This window comes from Ambystoma mexicanum, chromosome 5p, assembly GCF_040938575.1.
Source record: "Ambystoma mexicanum isolate Mex_15411 chromosome 5p, UKY_AmexF1_1, whole genome shotgun sequence".
Classification (NCBI taxonomy): Eukaryota; Metazoa; Chordata; class Amphibia; order Caudata; family Ambystomatidae; genus Ambystoma; species Ambystoma mexicanum.
The window spans coordinates 757,817,417-757,837,348 of record NC_090930.1 but is presented as its reverse complement, the minus strand read 5'-3'; the positions used below and the strand labels follow the sequence as shown (position 1 = coordinate 757,837,348).

Below are 19,932 nucleotides of genomic sequence, written 5' to 3'. Positions count from 1 at the left end.
AATGGAGCAGGTGTTTCGGGATCTGCTGGGCTTTGTTGGCTCTCGGGGGAGGGGGGGACGGGGGGGTTGGCCTTCTGGATAACTTGTGGCGTAATCTACATTGGCTAAAATGTATTTATTCCCAAGTTTAGAGAATGGGATTTCAATTATTGGTAATGGATTTAAGGAGACTGATGGTGGTATGTGTGCTAGTTTTCTGGCAAACTGTTTAGGCTTGAATTAAGGTTTTAATATCCGCATAAATTCCCGTGCCAGTAGAACTTATTCGCTAAATGTGTTTGAGTCTTGGACTATCCCAAATGACCTCCCATCAAATGTGAATGTGCTATCTCTAGTACCACCCGCTTATGACTACTGGGGACCACCAAATAGGTTTTTACTAAACCTTCCGAAGTGGTATTTCCTCTATAGACAAGTCCATATTTTTTTTTAAAAGAAGGCACCCTCCCCTTCTTAAGATTCTTTGATTCCTATACTACCTGCACGAATGCCTCAGCCAACAGGAGGTAATTTCCCTGAGCAAAAGCTAATTCGGGAAGTGTCTCAGACTCTTCCTCTGAATGTTTTCTAGGTTCATTGGTTGTCTCATTAGCCTCCCCAAAGCCCTGTGTCCCCTGTCTGCTTTCTTCCTCAGATTTTTCCTAGAGAATATTGCTTACTCCTATGTCTCGTTCTCTTTCCACAATCCTCGTGGGGGATACCCCAACATGGGGACATTGCCGGAACATTTAGTAGAGAGAAATTGAGCTTCCCCTTTAAATTTAGTACAGCATGTGGGGGCACAGCCTCGGGCATGCGAACGCCCTGCCGAGGCCCTGCGCTTCGATGCCTCACCTCAGTCCCTTTTTCCCCTCCGACTGTCAGACCTGTCAGCCAACGCAGAGACTCTCTTAGCTTTCCGCATGCTCCCAGTTTATTCTTTCAATTTTTACTTCTCTTCCCTTAGATGCCTTACCTCCCCCGGCACATGTTGGCTGCAGGAGAATTCATGAGATGTGCCTCATGCGACCTCTTGTTCCTGACCTCAGACCCCCATGTTCTCTGTCTTGAGTGTTTGGGGCCCGACCACCGCTGGGAATCGGGTTCAGCCTGCAGCGCTCTTGGTCACTGGCCATTGAAGAATCGCTTTAGGCAGTAGAGGGAGTTCTTCCACACTTCTCCTCCGCCCCACCTTAAGGGCTTAATCTCCAGGACCTCTCATCAAGACAAGGTAGGCCCTTGTTAGGGAGGATTCTTATTCTATGGCTAATTTCCCTCACCTAGTGAGTCCCTCAGCAGCTCTGCTGGATTTCTGGAGTTTATTTTTCCACTTGGTAAGAGTGTGAGCCTTTTTCCCACTCTTACATGTGTTTTGCCATGTGTATTTTTACTGTTTGTGTAATAGTGGGCTCTGGAGGACACCACTCCATAAACCCCACTTTTTCATGTGTGTTACACAGCACCTTCCGTGCAGTAACACAGGGTTGTCTTTGAGACTTCCCTCTGACTCCATTTTTCTGGGGCTGACTACTGTCCCCCAGAAGCAGGTAAAGTTGCCATTTACTTTATGTAGTCATTTAAAACTACAGACCCATGTACATCTTACATGGAGTACTGGAAAGGGTTAATTCCTATCCATTTTTGCTGTGCCTCTCTGAGCTTTGTTTTGCTCTTTTAACAATCAGACTTGGCTGGTGGCAGTTGTATCTACCCTAACTTTTCTACCGCGATTATATTATATAACCGTGGTACTGTTCCAGGCTATCATAGTAGCCTCGAACATAAACCCGCTTGACCAAATACTCTTTCTTTTGGCTCCGGTCGGGTTTATTCAACATTGCTTTTTTTTAAAGTCCTTCTTGTGTTTTACTTTGTGCAGCAAACCAGGTTTGCCTCCTTTGTTCACTGTCTTTTGGCGGTCTTCTTCCTCCTCCTGGGTGTCTAGGTGGGCTGTATGTTAGAGAGGTGTAATCACCCCCTGCACAGGGTATCCTTGGAAACCCAAGTCGCACTTTAGCATGATAGGCTAAGATGATTGTCTGGGTCGGACAACCCCCCTGCTGTGTGATTGACAGCCAGGCTGTGTGAATGGGGGATTTTCACATAAAAGGCAGGACTCTTGGGCTGGAAGGTAGTCGCCACTGGAACCGCAAGGAACCGAATAGAAGCAGAGAAGAAGACGGCTGCTGCAACTACCGAGTCCCGGTGGAGCCCTGCTGTAGTCCTGAGCTATCTACCCTTCAACGACAAGAGAATATCCAGTCCGGAGTCGTCTTCCCTTGAGGCTGGTGGGATCAACAAGCTCATCTTTCACAGCCAGAGGATCCTCTTCGTGGTCGAAATCGCTGCACACTGCTGTAGTTGTCCAGATAGCCATCTGTGGAGCATCTCCTGTTGTAAAGGAGTGCACCTTTTAGTCACCGTTGCTGCTGCTGGCCTCATCCCTGGGTAGTGCAGATCACTCCAGACGTCGTCCTTCTTGTCTCCACGGCTGAAGCTCCAGGAACCGTGAGTTTGCGGGAAACTACCAGGAACAACTGCCGTAGCACCAGCTTCTTCAAAGAATAAGGTACTGTGTCCAGCTTCGAGGAACTATGTGAACCCTTTTCTCCTCCTCAAAGGCTTGCACTTGTCTTCCTTCCCTCTTATAACTTTTGCTTCCTCTTTTGACAATATCCAGGTACTCCTGGCAATCTTCAATCGTGAACTATCTGACTGTGTGATCCTCGACAACAGGAACCAGGTTCCACTTGACACTTGCGCAGGCCTATTGACTTTTATCTTCTTGTCAAAAAGGGTTCTCTGATTCTGTCTGCCTTGACAAAAGTATTGCCTATGATTTTTGCCCCCAACTCTTTTGTTAACTCGGGTGCTAAGTGTGGTTTTACCCCGGTAACATTTCTTCCCACGGACACGCGTATCTTTAAGACCGAACTGTCATTACTGTCAAAATGTGATTGCATATGTATTCCCGGTAGCGCCTTTTGTTTCATAACACCGGTCTGTCAAATCATAAGGTACTTACCTTGAATTGGTTGTGTGTAGTGTATTTTATGTGTGGTTTTAATTTAATAGAAGTGAAGTGTTTTGCAAACAGATGGTCAAAAAATAAATGTACTTTTACTTTTCAACCAAAAACCTTGAGTCAGTGTTTGCTTGAGTCACAGTAATTGTGTTCCTTTGTGTAATTTCTACTACTGCTCATTTGCTTTTGAGATAAGTCTGGCTGCTCCGCTACTGCTACCGCTTTAACAGTGTAGTACAGGCTTGTACCAAAGCAGAACTTGTGTTCCCACTTGTAGTCTTAATTGTGTGTAGTCGTCCCTAAGGGCACTGCACGGGATTCTGCCTAACAGCCCTCTGTGCAGCACGGCTCCGCAGCGTGGCAACTCCTTCCCCGGGGTTCCCACTGATCGGGGTTCCTCTGATTCTGGTTCTGGCAGGCCTGAGGCCTTTAAGGCTACCGGCTTCGAAGTCAATGGGCCTGGGGCTCTTCTGGGCGCCCCGGGGACAGACCTAAGGCTGTCCAGGCTATCGGCTCCCAATCTGAGGGGCTCAGGGGTCCTACCAGGCTGTCCTCAGAAGGGCAATTAAGTTTGTCCTCTTCTTCTACCCCAGGCGGCGTAAGGGATCATCGAAGGCCTCTCCAAGAGTCTGTCCTCGGCTAGATCCAGCACGGCTACCGGCACAGGTGCAGAGGGCGTTCAGCCTACCGTAGCTCGCTCCAAGGTCGTGAGTCTGGGTGTTACACCTACCGGCCATCCGGCTTAGGGCTCAGCACCTACCAGAGTGATCTCTGAGGTCGATGCCTCTGCTTCGGGTGCAAGACCGAAGTTGTATCCTCTAATGTATGAGGCCTCTCTTGGCTCAGAGCATCTGTCCCAGGGCATGGCTTAAGGCTTAAAAATGGTGGAGCGGCACGTGGCGGACCCTGCCAGGTAGCCGGCCATCTTGGATCCAGCTCAGGGACCGCCAGTGCTTTTGCCCTTCGAGTGGGCTTTGCAGAAAGATCCCAGCCCCCTTCCCTCTGGAAGCGGCAGCGGATCCTACGGTGCCAGGTTTTTGGTCCCCTCAGGGATACATCTACCAATCAACGCCATATGGCTGCACGCACCAGGCACCTCAGCACTTTTACCAGGAGCGGAGGCCCTGTGCCTCGGAGGGCCGGGCCCCTATAGACCCGGCGCTTGTGAGGACCGCTTCTTCGTGGGCTTGCTCTTCGTCATGCGTTCCCCTCAGGTGAATGGGCTATGGGCTACTGAAGGCCATTGCGAAGGAGGGCATCCCGCTGCTGGTGCCGTCCCGGCCCCTTCCTCTGCGCTTTCTCCAGCTTCAAGGGGTTCCGGGACTGTGGTACACGGAGGCCTGACAGGTCACCCAGCGACAACAGGAGGAAGCAGCAGGGGACGTTGCACAGGTTTTCCCACTCCCCCTTCTCTGCCCCCCCCCCCCACTGATGCCAAGAAGCGGTAGCGTCAAGGTCGGGGAACAAAGCTCACCTGTGAGGGACCGTTTGGCTCTGTTCCAGGGTTATAGGTCATAGTACCAGATCAAAAGGATCGAATGACAAAAGGGTCGAGTCAATTCGACTGAAAAAAAGGATCTAAATGTTTATTTATTTGCCCCCCCTCCCCAAACACCAAGCTAAACTAGAGCAAAAAAAAGACATTACATTTTTTTTTTTTTTGATCCTTTGGTTTTCGGTCGAATGCACTCACCTTTTGCATTCGATCCTTTTGTTTTCGGTACTATAACTGGACACCCTGTTGCAGGACACCTGGAAGGTTCTTTTCAGCAATCTGTGTATCCTAGCCGTAGTCTCACTTGTTTGTCTTCCTCTTCCTTTGCCTCTACCATCCTCTCCTCCTCTTCGTTTGATCGGCTCTGCTGCTGTTTTATCGGAGGTCCTTTCGCTCTTGGAGATGCACGCTTTGGAACTGGTTCCTCTTGTAGACAGGAGCTTCGGTTACTATTGCAGGATTTTTATGGTACCCAAGAACAACCAGGCTGGCCTGAGGGTAGTCCTGGACCTGTCATTTCTTAATCTCTTTACCGCTGAAATGCTTCAAGATGATAATGACCACGCACATAGCCAAGTCTTGTGTGTTCAGGGGACTGGATGTCAAGGATGCCTACCTGCATGTACTCATCTATCAACTGCATCAGAAGTTTCTGCGGTTCATGATTGTCGTACCACTTTCAGTACAAGGTGCTGCCCTTCGGCCTGTACTCGGCCCTTCACGTCTTCAGGAAGTTGATTAATGCATTGGCGGGCCTTTTCAGCTTGGATGGCCATCATCTTTACCCCTATTTGGACGATTGGCTGGTGGGGTCGGGGTCACCCAAAGGGGTGGTGCATTCCTGTCCGAGATTGGAGATATCCTTCATCAGCTGGGGTTTTCCCTCAACCAGTGGAATATCAGTTTTGTCCGTTTCAGGAACTGGTCTACCTAGGGATGCTTTGGAACACTACCGTTCAACGGGTGTTCCCCACGCCAGAGAGACTTATGTCCCTCTGCAAGGCGGGTGGAACACTTTCTAGCCAACTTGACCACCTCAGCATGGTGGGTCCAGCACATTCTGGGCCTGATGGCCTCCTGCGTGCTCCAGCTCCACTGGGCGGCCAATTGGGATCAGGAGACGGGGTCGGAGTCGGACAGGATCCCAATACCATTGCCACTGGTGGCTGATGGAGGACAATGTCTCAGTGGGAGCCACCTAGATCTGACCGGAGCCTAACCTGCTGGTGACGAAGGACTCCTCCCTCTCAGGTTGGAGGGGGCTAATCTAGAGGGCTATGTGATTCATGGAGGCAACGCGCTGGTCTTGGAAGCAAGCCCATGCAGAGCAACAGAGGTTTGAATCCCGGATCCGCGCTTAGAAACCAAACTCGGGTATGGTATTAGGCACGTTATTAAAGAAATTAAATAAATAAATATCAATCTTCTCTAGCTCAGTGCTTTGGACCTGGCCCTCAAGGCCTTCTTGCCCCTCACCGGGGACAGATCTGTTCTGTTCAGGATGGACAATTCTACTGCAATGTTTTAATTGAACAAGCAGGGTGACACCCGCTCCCCCCACCTCTGCAAGGCTTTTTCCTCCGGTGCATATGCTGCATCCGGTCTAGGACCTCAATGTGGTTCTTGCAGCTTTGCAACGCAAGCCTTTCGAGCTGATGGCCTCTGTGGACATCCGCTTGATGACGCTAAAGACTGTTTCATTTGTGTCTCTCATCTCTGCGCACAGGTTTAGTGAGCTGCAGGCCTTGTCTTCGTGCAAGCCCTTCTTCTTGGCCAAGGTGGTCTCTCTGTTCCATCTGAATCTAGAGATCTGCCTGCTAGTGTTTTTCCCGAACCCACAGTCGGAGCAGATAGGGCCCTACGTTCCTTGGACACATGTTGGGGGACACCCCCAGAGGGATGGAGTAAAGGGGACTATGGACTATGAGTACTCGTGTCACTACAGTGAGTAACTTTAAATGTTCAAGCACCCCTTGAGCAATCTTATCCCCTTGGTGAATCTGAAATGAGTCCTTCCCCTGATTTTGTAACAAGACCTTAATATTACCTCGAACGTCTGGGTCTATCACCCCCTGCCAAGACATCAATCCCAAATCTCCATGCTAATCCTGACTTGGATGCTGGTCTAATATATGTAGCAGCGGGTGGAATCAATATCAAATTGGTGGGCATCAGTCTTCTTTCACTTGGAGAAATCTGTCTTATACCTACTACTACAGATATTGAACGCAATAGAGCCTATAGTGGTTACTGAAGGGTCCGATGCTCTGGCACTTAGTTTCTCAAATTGTAGGGTTCCCCAACTTGTATTGGTTGAGCCGCATCCCACTATTAACTCCATCTGTTAAGGCATCTTGGAGTAAAAGACAGACAACCGATTTTGAATTAGAAATACAGCACTTAACTTAAAAGTCAGGATAGAAAAAGGCCTATCATGCACTATGCTATGGTGGGATTTCCCTACCAAAATAAAACTAAAATAAGTCAGAGTTCAACTTAAGAATCTGTCTGTGTCCATAACCTATATTTGCGCTCGCAACTAACCTATACAATGTGTAGGGATGTCAGCAATCAACGAAAATTGTGTCCAAAACAAAGTACTGCATTCCTCACAGCTTCCATTCAGCTCCCTTCCCTCCCTTAGTATAAAAAACTGTTCCAACAAATAGTCTTTGACTCGTCTTCCTTAAGTTCACGATGATATATTTTCACCAATACTCTGGGTTTCCTTCCCTAAGTTTCAAATAACTCAGTTCCAAACCCAAAAGGTTATTGAGACTCTATCCTCAAGTCAATAAATGGGTTACGCTGCAGGGTTCCCTTCCCCAAGACTATGTTTCAATGTCCCCAACTGTATTTACAGCCGCCTTAAGGTCCTGTGCCACATTTGCACCCGCTTTGGATGATTAGTCTTTTTACAATTATCATGAGTAATAGTTAAGCTTGCAATTCATTCAGCTTCCAGAATATATTGTATATTGTTCTTACTCCTTTCCTCCACACTGCATGGGCGTCCCTTCCTAGGGACGGGAGACAAAACCTTTTTCACCAGAAAAACCTTCTTACCTTTTAAATTTAGAGGTGTGTAGGGGTACGGCCCTGGGTGCATGCGCTATCCTGACTGCGCCCACCGGTGCCACACCTTAGTCTACTTTTCTGCGTCGACTGGAACGTGCTGATTTCACCAGCGCTCCTGAGTTTGGCTTCAGCCATGTAATTCCATGCGCTCTTCCCCGTATCTGGTCTTCTTTTTGTCATTCAGGTACTTGATCCTCCGCCGTCATGCTCCTCCCCGGCGCGTGCCGACTTCAGCGGGCTTCAGCAGGTTTCCATCCTGCAAGGGGCTGTTCCCTACATCCGACCATCACGCTCTTTGCATTCGCTGCCTTGGCCCCGACCATCGCTGGCAAGGTTGTACTGCGTGCGACGCATTGACTCCACGCGCACTGAAGAACAGGCTAGCTAGGTGAAGGGGGGGCTCTTCGAAACAGTCGCCTCAAGAGGATCTAAAGGACTTCGTCAAACATAGATCGAGGCCCAAGAGAAGGATGCTATTTTCCACTGCACCCCGTAAGTGCGACTCCTTCCCTAGGAAACGCTCGAGTGGGAGGAGGAACCTCAGGTTCTCGCACCGGCACTCGTACCAAGGCTAGTCCAGCTACCGGCCTCAGGGCTGTGGGGTCGTTGGGTCCTTCCGGAAGCAGTGCTGAGGGGCCGCAAGGTTCTTTTACCGGATGTACGCCCGAGGAGCAACGCCCTTGTAACGGCTCAATGTCCAAGGGTGCGCCTGCATGCAGCACTACCGGTGACAATGCCGAGGGTGGGACGCCTTCCAGGCCTAGACCTGAGGTGCAGGGTAGGCCTCATGCTCCAACACCAATTGTCTTGGAGGAGGCCGGGCCCAGGGAGCCAAGCACCACAGCGTTGGCACATGGCACGCAGCTCGATAAGATGGCCGCTCCGCCAGACCTCATGGCCCCTCGTCCGACGCCACCCCTAAGAATGGAGCTGGCGGAAGAATGAGTTCCAAGGTGGGACTGATATCAACCAGCTACGTGGCCTACAGTTTATCCATCAGCAGCGCAGGGCAGGTTCCCCCTGCAACCCAGACAGAGTGATGCGAACCCCTCAGATGGGGACCATCCTGCGGGATGCAGCTAGGGACTTGCTCCCTCTGGTCACTCCACTGGCACCCATAGTCATTCCTCCTATGGCTCCTGTGCCACAGGCCCCTGCGCAGCTGCCCCTGCTGATTACGGCGCCCCAGCCTACTACAGTTACGGCGTCTCCACAGCAGTCCCCTCAGCAGCCTCCAGTCTCTATACCGCAGCCCACAGCGCCAAGCACTCAACCACCCGCTCCGGACCAACCAGACACTCTGGTGGCCACAGACAAGGAGGAGGACCCTGACACGCTGTCGTCAGCAAAGGCCTTCCACGACAGGCTAGCAGGTTTGGCGGAATATTTGGGCCTTACTCAACCCGAGGTAGAGCAGCCTGAGGAGCGGGTATTAGCAGAAGTCCTCACCCTTAGACCCCCTACCAAAATGGGTATCCCAATGCAGATAGACGTTGTTGCCCTGGCCAAGAAGGGGTGGCTTAAGCCACACTCTGCCCAACCTGTCAACCGGCGCCTCAATGCCAAGTATAGACAGATGGAGGGGGATCCACTCTTGCTGTCGGCGCACCCTCAACCGCATTCTTCGGTGAGCTCTGCAGCGTCACTCTACTCTAAGCCTCTGTCGTCCTCAGCCACCTCGTCCTCGGTGCTGGTATGCATGGAGGTGATGACCTTTGAGGCATATGGAAAGAAGCTGTACTCCAACGCCTCCCTGCACCTGTGTCAACCCAACGCGGCTGCCATGCTGGCAGCCGTTAACCAGAGGATTTGGCGGGAAATAGCAGACTTCCTTCCAGATCTTCCGGTGCAGAGCCAGGCACGCTTCAAGGCGGGCCTGGGAGAAGCCAAGCTCGTAGCGCAGGACGTCATGGAGTCCACTGTGGCCCACATCGATAACTCTGGCCGGGCCATATGCATCGCCACGGACCTGAGTAGGACGACCTGGCTTCGGGCTACTAAGTTTAACCCTGATGTCCAGGAACGCATATTAGACCTTCCGTTCGAGGGTAGTAACCTCTTTCACTTTGCCACGATGAGGAGTTAGATGAAAAGAACAGCTCACAAACTGCGAAGTCTTTATCTATCCTAACGAAGGCCATCCCCAAGGCGTACACCCAGTAGCACCAATGCTCCGACAGGGGGCGATTGTTCCGCGGATTCCGGGACTTCCAGGAACAGAGGTCGAGGCAGCCTGACTGCTTGCTGAGTCAACACTGGTGCAAACAACAAAAGGGGGGGGCAAGGGCTTTCTCCAGTCCCCCTTGTCCCCAACAGCCTTCTAGAGAGCCAGGCAGTGGAAGAAGTTGCAGCCCCCCAGCGAGGCTTGGGCTTCTATTTCAGGATATTCGCCATACAAAAGAACCACCAGGCTGGCCTGAGATTTGTGCTGGACCTATCCACCCTCAACCTATCCCTCCCCTTTCAGAAATTCAAGATGGTTACACCAGCTCTCATTGCAGAGACACTAGACAAGGGAGACTGGATGTGATCCCTGGATCTGAAGGACGCTTATCTACACGTCCCAATTTGGCAGCCGCATCGCTCCTTCCTGCGCTTCAGGATCATGGGCTGCCATTTCCAATACAAGGTGCTACCCTTTTGCCTCAATTTAGCCCCTCAGACTCATGAATGATGTGGCAGCCCTTCTCAGGGCCCAGGGCCACCACATCTACCCGTACCTGGATGACTGGCTCATCTGGGCTTGATCCCCAAAGAGGGTTACCCACACCTCCTCCGCACTAATGAACACACTCCATGACCTGGGGTTTACTATCACCCTCAAGAAATCTCAGCTGCAGCCCACGCAGAGCCTCACCTTCCTGGGCCTCATCTGGGATACAAGCTCTGAGAGGGTCTTTCCCTCGGAGGACAAGATTGTGTCCATCAAGAGAGCCACTACTCACTCCCTTACCAGAGCAGTGACCTCTGCCTGGTGGTACAAGCACTTATTGGGCATCATGGCAGCAGTCCTTCTGGCGGTTCCACACACGAGATTCAGGATGAGGAGGTTGCAGTTGTACTTTGCAGCCTCATGGAATCCGGAGAGGTGTTCCCAAGCGGAGCTGGTCAGCATCCCTCCTTCTCGCCACCCGGACCTCACATGGTGGTCCAAGGAGTGCAACCTGCGGACGCCAAGCCCTTCCGGCAGCCAACGCCACAAGTCACCATTGCTGCTGATTGTTGTTGTTGAAAATGTTGTTTTTTCTCTGGGGGATGGGGACAGACAGAGGTCTCTGTTAATGTGTCTTGCTCTCTTCCGTGCTCTGCGTATGATATGCCCCGGTTAGCCTTGTTCTTAAGGCGACGTGACAGTTCTTTACTTGTGGTGTCATCGTCGGGTAGAGTAGTACAATTACGTCTTAGTCTTAAGAATTGGCCGTATGGCAGATTTTCTTTTAGACCTGCAGGGTGAAAGCTGTGCCCTGTGAGGGGTCAGAAAAATGTGAGACGGACAAATAAAGAGGCCATTTTATTAAATAATATCCTTTCCTAGCCTTTGAAGGATTTCCCTACCTACCCAACTAAGGCTAAAGGAAAATGACATAATGTCCAAAGTATCTGTCCCTCGCACTTATATACACACAACAAAACATACAGGAAATGTCTGGCAATGTGAGCTTCACACAATAACACATGATACACAATTATAAACAAGGAACCTTGTAATCTAGGATGGATCCCTTTCCCCAGCATCAATACAGAATGTCTCAAACCAAAGTTCAATTTCAGAAAAGTTCCTTTTACTAGCCAAGCAGATGCACTGTTCCTAAAAGTTTCATCGTCTTGACTAAGTTTACAAGTTCAGTTCCAACAAGGATTTATTATCTTGCAGATAATTATCGCAGCTTCCGCAATATTTGCTTGGTAAACAAGAAAAAAGGATTGTCTCTTCATAAGTCAAGCCAATGTAAATATTGTCCACTATGAATGCAAATCACTTTCTATTATTTCACATTCCTTCTTTTTGAGCAATGTCATTTTGTCAGGATGGTTCACATAACAGTTCATCAAAAACAGAAGTGGAATTGTGGCTTCCTTTCCACCGCAACCTTCTACCACTTAGCAGTACTTTAACCTATTTCCTTGTCCACTTGCCTGCTAGGACTAACCTCTAATAGTCCCTTTCCTGGTATACTCGCCTGCCAGAATAAAACTCCTACCACTATTTGTACTTTGTGGTGAGGTTAGTTCCAATCTTTCCACACTTAACTTCTCAATGGGGAAAGAGAAATTAACAACTGCTTCTTGTTTCAGTCCCTTGACTTTCAACACAATTGGTTCACAGCTTCTTTTACATGCATATCATACAAAAGAACAATATTTCTTTTGTGAATTTGTGCCTTAGGCAATGCAGGTTATACTTCTCGCCCCCTTGATCCTTTCTGAAAGGAGGGCCTCTCTCCTGCAACTTATGATTACTTTTTACACACCCCAATGACTGTTGGCCATCTAGGCTATAATGTCCCTTTGTTGGAAATCTCTCTTTAGGAAAATTATATCCCTTTTGCTCTTTTACTGTGTAATTTTGGCTTTGGTAAGGTGGGTTATAGCATTCTGTCATTCAACCTCTCCCTCTTGAAACATTACATTTGTTTCTCTGTCATTGCCCCCTCTTGGCTTTTCCAATGTAGGTTACAATTTTCTTTTGCTCGCTTTAGTTTTAATGTTCGATATTCAAAAGATATCTTTGTACCCAGCGGTCTACTTTGGAGCTCCCCAGCGTTACCTCTAACAGGCCATCTCACGGATATGTCTTGAGTGCTCCTGCAGACACTCTGCTTCCTCACACGTCGTGCTCCCACCCCGATTTTACTTTTATAGCTTCGCATTGCCTTCCTCTGTTCGAGCTGACTGTCACAGGAGCTTTCATTGCTCCAAATGTGCTTCGGTGAAAACCTGTCACCGGAGTCCGATGCAGGACGTGGAGAGGCTCTCTCTCTGTTGGGACAGCCGGCCTCCACACCGAATCCTGCTGCGCGTCCTCTGCATCTGCCTGGGTTTTCTGACCTTCACCGCTTGCTCTGCACGGCGTCCAGCTTCTGGCAACATGTCGGTCCTAGCTTCTACGTCCTCCTGCTGTCGCTTCTGCTGCTCCCACTGTAACTTCCTATCAACCTGCACCTGAAGGGCCTTAAATGTTTAACGATCCCGTTCACAAGTGGGTTGTTAAAACAACTAGACCGCTTACTACAGTTTGGCAATTCTGCATCCCTCTTCCTTGTCTCAGTACTTGAAGTCCATAATGTTCTTAGTTTTATGATCATCTAATCTAGTATGTTTAAATGGTTTACAGGATATATTCAGGCATTAGGGAAACTTCACCCTCAAAAGAGAATGAATACTGCATCTCTCCTGACAGTCCTTCAGTTTCCTTCTCCTCCCATTGATCCACCCAGCTAACACCCCCCCCAGGGTTAGGATCAGACAGCGGTTGCCTTCCCCTGGCCACATGGGAAGAGATTTTAGGCAGGGATTCTGTGAAGATTATGCAAGATTCATCACCCCACCCACAAGCTAAGGTACAGAACCTGTTCTCCTAAGCTACCTCACAAAATGTTTGCGCCCATGGCTATATACAGTATCAAGTTTCCAACCGGATGACAGGGTTTCTAATCGCCATTAGGCAGTCTGCTGATGACCCGTTTAGAGTGTTCCATAAAGAGAAGGTGGTTCTGATGGCCCATTACCCGCTCCTAATGTAAGGAGGACTGTGAAATTCTACATGCACAGGGCTGGGGAATGCAGAGCCTTGTATGGTGATTGTGTAATCATTATTCCATCTACACTAGTTGAAGTTTAGTTGTTCTTGTTGGCTAGGTGTTTAGAAGCTTTTTCGGTTACATGGAGACATTTCTGCTATCCATTCTAAAATGGCTTGTCTCTTATGTAATCTTTGCCAGAAGTCTATAGAAAAGGGGACAGGGTCATCCAATAAGTGCAAATTACTCCCCATAGTGGCTCCTGTACTGGTAGACTATTTGCCACCCTCTTCTAGACACCACACCCGCCATCAGCTTTCTTTTCTCGATTGGGAGAGTGGCGCTGAGTGAGGTATGAGCGGTTGGTGTGTACATATGGTGGTAGAACCTGCACACAGGTGGAGCCACAGCTGATTGCATTTGAAACTGCCTGCGAAAAAGGCTTCCATGTTTTTTTGTAATATTTGCAGAAAGTATTGCCTTCTTGTCCCAAGGGCTCTTCATACCCCAGGAGTCTGTAGAAAGGGGATGCTTGGAAGTACAAGAGTCATGCCATTGAGTAACTTGTACCTTTTCCAGAGTGGCGTCACCGATCATAACAGAACACTGTACATGATACCAGGCACTATTGATCAGAAAACATTTTCCACCACCTTTCACTAAAACCAAGAAAGACCCTTTGAATGTGACCAGAAAAACCACCAGGCTTTTACCCTGGAAGATGGGCCACATGCAGCCATACCTCCTGAAAGAAACCACTAGCTACATTGCCAGAATACCATAACACCAGTATGCTTCAAATTAAAATAAAATGTGAACACTGTAGTATACACTCAGGAGATGCAGACATGCTACGTCCACCTCCAGCTTGGTGTTTGATGCTTTGCGCGGTAGGCACCATTATTTATATATATATATTTGGTTTTTAAAAATACAATTTATTTATTTAAATATACATTTAGCGCAATTGGCTTTACATATTACATACAAATATATACATCAATATATCCAATTATCACTTAAAACAACTTAAAAAAATAAAAGTCAAAAATTCCTAAAGACAAGTTTTTTAAAACCATTAAAATTAGACTAAAAAATGTCATCATGTGATAGATTAGTGTTGTCACCTTGAAGAAGACATTGCCAGATTTTTTTCTATTTCTGCTATTGTACAGGCATTATTATATTGTTTCATATTTTTGTGTCTCAACTTCTCTAGGCTTTCGCAGTCACATATTAAAGGATTTGCAGTTTCTAAAATTTCACATCCACACAGTCTGCACAGTCTTAAAGCTCTTATGTCCAGTCTGGCACCTATAATTTCCATAGTATCGCATTTGTTATATTTAAATAACATGTAGGATTGTACAATGTCAGCACAGGGGTATGCATAAAAATATTTAGGTTTTCTAGTATTCATAGTCAAGTGTTCAAAAAACCTGTTGCTATTTGCTTTAGCAGCTAGACTTACCGTATCTTTCTTTTGCCACAGTATATATTGACTCTTTCAATAGGCGTTTAATCTTGGCATGAGAATAGAGTAGCCAACTACTTGCATTTTGAATCGCCCATTTCAAATACATCATGTAGAGGAAGTAAATACTTTTAAAACTTTTCTGATTATCTCCTTCATTAAACATCTTCATCAGGTCTACTACATAGGTATTTTTATTTAAAGTGCATAATTTCACAAATAACATAGCAGCCTTATAATCTAAAATGTCACTTGCATATCTACATACCATTATATGTAGAAGAGGGCTGTGTAGGCCTATGCTCTCGTCCTTTTAAAGGGCAAGCAGGGTTGCTAGTCTGACTCACCCTAGTTTTTTAAGGACTGTGGAAAGGAATAGAGATGTGTTAGTAATGCTCCTCTGTTAGGGGGAACCCTGTTGCATTTTAAGGTATTTATTAGTTTCAAGGTTTTGTTAGCTGAGCCGCCCTTTATTTCTGTTCTCTATAAAATTCCCTGAAATATAAAAACAAAAATAACACAACAAAATGTACAATACAATTTGTTTACCTTAGTGCTTTCTTTTTGCCCCCATTTGCAGGTCAAAGTTGCCATTCTCAAGTACATAGAGACGCTAGCACAGCAGATGGACCCCGGGGATTTTGTAAATTCTAGTGAAACCCGTCTAGCTGTGTCTCGTATCATCACATGGACAACCGAGCCTAAAAGTTCTGATGTAAGGAAGGTATGGGCCTTATTTAATATTATTCGATTTGCTTGTTGTCTGCATGTGAGTTTGTCCTTGAAACTGTACATGTTTTAGAAGTAATGTCTTACACGTTTACATATGTACATTAAGATGGTTGCTTGTAGGTTCATGAAAACTAAATCAAATCTAAGATTTATTTTGAGACCACTGTTCTTTAGGTTTAGACGGTAAAAACTGTTTGGACAAGAAAACTATTGGTAGTGCCAAAGGTCAGTTTTGATCGGATTTGTATGCCTGCTGCGTAAATACAGGTAAAGGTGTATTATGCCCTCATCCACCAATCTATGTCAATTATTATGTTTTCCTATACTTTGTGTGGTGCGATACACAACTATATTTCCCTGTACATGAAAACATACAATCTATGTTTATGAAATATGTATTCATTGTAGTCTAATATCTAGTGTTGACTTGCGTCAAACATTCTCAATCTATACAATTAGAAATTAGTCGCCATTAAATTATTAAAATTATATTCCAAATGTTCAGGCCTTGGAGGAAGTCCCTGCTTCAGTGGAAAAAGTGGGTTGGTACTACTGGTACTTTTTATTGCCAAAAAATGAGGGCGTCATCTGTTTCATCCTGGACCTCACAGGCTTGAACAATTTCCTGAAATAGGACAAGCTCAGGAAGGTGACGCTTAGAGAGATCAAGCCTCTGCAGAGTCAGCACTTGTTGGTGCGGTTGAACTTCCAAGATGCCTATTACCCTGATCTGATACACCAGAAGCACAGGAAGTTCCTATGGTTTGTGACCGGGAGTACAGGGACCAGTTCAACGTGCTTCCTTTCGGGCTGATCTCCACCCCCCAGGGTATTCACCAAGTTGATGGCACTGGTAGCTGCTTGTCTCAGCAGGGACTGTGCTGCAAGTGGGCACAGTAAAGGGTGACCTTGCTGCTCTGCCTGTTTTTAAGAGGTCTCCAGATCAAGGCAGTTTTTCAATTCCTGTAGTTATCCAGTTTTTGGAGGCCTAAACAAGCATGTTTCATCCAACACGTTTTGTGGTTCATTCCTGCGGCCTAAATCTGGCCCTTTCCTTTTTGATAATTTCTTTCAAGCCTTTACATTATATGTTTGCTTCGGATGCTGTTTTTCTGGTGGCAATTACGTCTGCCCGATGTGTTAGTGAGTTGCATGGTTTATCGTGTAAAATAAGGATGCTACGTTACAAGGAGATTTTAATTAACAGTATAGAAATATCGAAAAACATAAATTGGAAAGACCAATCCTGTCCCAGAGGAAACATGGTTCCAGCATTTTAGCCAAGTTTATGCAACATCATCTGCCTTAGTGTATACCAGAATGGAGATGAGTAATTGTAGATGCAATCTAAGTTTCACCATAGATAATATTCTATAACTAATCCTGGAATTTCACAATTCCTGTTCTATGAGCCCTAATGGCCTTACGAACCGACTTATGAAACTAGCACCCTAATTAGGGGCATCAATTCTTTTTTTTCTATTTAAGAATATTATTGATACAAGGACAATCCCAGCTCGTGGAAAGGGGAATACATAGCACCTATTTGTAAAAAGGGAAGTTGTTCCACCCCAAAACGTTGTAGGCATATTGCATTATTGGACATAGATAACAAGTTGTTTGCTTCTTTGTTTCTAAAAGAGTTGGACAATTGGGCCTCCTGGAATCCGGTCTTTTAAGTGTGTGTTAAATGGGCTTTCGTAGATCTGTAGGGACCGTGTTAAAAGACCACAAAGTAGACTTACCTCCATTGGAAAGGTTGGGAAACCGAGGCACCTTGCATATCTGTGGCAGGTCTGCCTTCAATAAAATGATCAGGCTGCTTATACTGTATAAATTATCTAATTGGGGCTTTCCAAAGAGACTTCTAGGTATCTTATTTTATCTTCCTTCAGGTACTAACATCTATGTATGATTGAACTTAGAAGGAAAACTATCAACTACAATTGGCACCCAGTCAGGTTTACGACAAGGTTCCATCTTGAAACCCTGCTTTTTTAATATTTCTTTCAAAATTAGGTAACCACCTGAAATCACTATGCTTCATCCCTCCGTGTCTGGATACTGCTAATATGTTCTGTCTTGTGTATGGAGATGTTCTGCTGCTGATAGACCATACACAAATTGGGTTACAGAGATTGTCGACCAGTTTAGTGAACTACATGCAAATGGATGACTTGGTAATCAATAAAGATAAAACAAAGAAAATTGAGCTGTCGAATTCATAGAAGGACCTAGGATTCAGATGGTCTGAGGACAAAATAATTCTGGAAAATATGGACAACTTTGTCTATCTGGGTCTTCCAATTTCTTCCAAATGTAATAAGATGGGAACATCTGTCATGTTGCGTGCAAAAGCAGATCTTTGGATTCTGCAAAAGAAACAAATTAATGGCATATTCTGACGTTTCTCATTAATACCTGTAATAAACCTTTTCTAACTGAAATTTATACCCAAATTAATATATGGTCTAGAGGCAGCACACCTCCTGCACTTAAACTATCAACATTTTATTGAAGCCAGAATCTGGTAGAAGATCTCGAGACTGCCTAACTGTGTACCACAAGATGTGAAGTCCTCAGAGTGCCGCCTCTCTGTATTGAGCAGTATCCTGCTAGAAGGAAAATGTCCCAATGTAAAATGGAGGCAATCCAGGATGTTAAACTTGCTTGACATTTAAATCTGGAAAGGGATATTTTAATTAGTAACCCTTATGTGGTGAAGAAACTGCTGTGCAAGATGGACTGGTGTAATACCTGCGATATAGTAACAACATTTGGAATATATAAGCAGACGAGCCTGGTGCCGAAGAAATTAGGCGTACTTAAACCATATTTAACAAAATGTCCATATGGAAAATGGAGAATTAACTTCCTGAGATTCAGATGATATCTTTTACCAACTCAGGAAATATTGTATGTTTGCGGCAGGGAAATGGTTCCACCTCCAGTTTGTCGTCGCTGTAAACTGTCAAGCAAGAGAGAATCTCTGAAACGTCTTACAATATAAAGTTCAGCCTTATATGGTCCTCGTAGTATTTTTTTAAACATTTATTTACTCCCCGCATTTTGTAGAGACTGACTCCTTTTGGATGATGCTCTTATCTGGAACCTCCTCTGCTTTGTCAATTATAGCTATTCTGTATCATGAATATTTAAACTTGATTTGTTTTTTAACTTCTCTAGACACTAACCAAGCGAACATTAAAGGAGCGTTAATTAAGCTACCGAAATAGCAGATATGATCGCAACAGACAATCTTGACTTCCTTGCTATAACAGAGTCGTGGCTCCATGCATCTGCAGGTCCTTCCCTCTTACTAGCAGTCCTGGACAAGCGGACAGAGCGGATGCCAGAGGTCGGAGGCATTGCAATCATAGTCAAATCCGTTCTAGTCATGAGAATAGCCCCTTCTCCTAATGTTAGTTCCTGCGAACTACTTACTGTCAAATTGCCCATCTCTAACGCAGGTACTCAAACAATAAATCTACTCTATAGACCTCCAGGACCCATTGGCAGAAGACCTTTCTGAAAACTTATCCAACAATACGAAACTGACCTCTCAAATTCTCCTATTAGGTGATTTTAATTCAGGATTTAACGACATTTGTACTAGCAGAAATGGGATTCACCCAAAGAATTTCCCAGGCCACTCATATTAAGGGAAGAACCCTTGACTGGGTAGCCGACCTTAACTGTGCAGTAACCATCACCACTATTACACCCCAGATCTGGACTGATCACTTCCAGATATCCTTCACCCTGTCAACCAAGACACCTCCTGCCAAGATCAAACCCATTGCGCCCCCCCTCCCTACGAGGAATAAAAGAAACATAACCGCTGATAAGCTCATACCTCTTATCATGCCTACCCTCAACTCACTATCGGACTCTACTAGTCCAGACAAATAGTTGACGCTTGCAATAACAACATCACAAAAGCTTTAGACACTATCGCCCCTCTTAAGATGCGGAAAAGTAGATCTAAAGCTCATCTGAACTCCTGGTTCACTCCTCATCTAAAATCCCTGAGACTAGAAAAAAGAAAGCTTGAAACCCTGTGGAAACTCTTCCCCACTGATGAAAATAAAAATAACCTAATTAACCTAGCCATCTACTACAAAAAAGAAATATGCTCCGAACAAGAATCATACAACGAGAGGATTACTAAAGTAAGCTCAAATTCTAAGGAAGTGTTCACCATTCTAAGGGAAATGGAATTACCTATCCCACAGACCGACAAATGTCTGAAAGACAAACTGTGGTGTACGAACTTTCAAATGCCCTTATGAACAGATTTTCCCTCCTTCAAAGTAAGATAGCAAAGAAAAAAGCCAACCTACCTACCTAGTACAGACCAGCAGAGCTCCTCCTCATCCTCTAATAAACCACCACATCATTTTAACTT

The 19,932-nt window shown here is 46.2% G+C and overlaps 1 protein-coding gene across 36 annotated transcripts in view; it reads left to right on the top strand.

Annotated features, from left to right (window-relative positions):
- Positions 1-19,932, top strand: part of CLASP2 (cytoplasmic linker associated protein 2) — a 2,478,243-nt gene that overhangs the window by 1,962,206 nt on the left and 496,105 nt on the right. For 35 of the 36 annotated variants that reach the window (XM_069613157.1, XM_069613154.1, XM_069613155.1 and 32 more), the window contains one exon: positions 15,373-15,516. In XM_069613157.1, coding sequence (XP_069469258.1) covers positions 15,373-15,516 — 144 coding nt within the window. The remainder of the gene's footprint in view (positions 1-15,372; positions 15,517-19,932) is intronic. The other variant, XM_069613152.1, reaches the window with a different exon arrangement.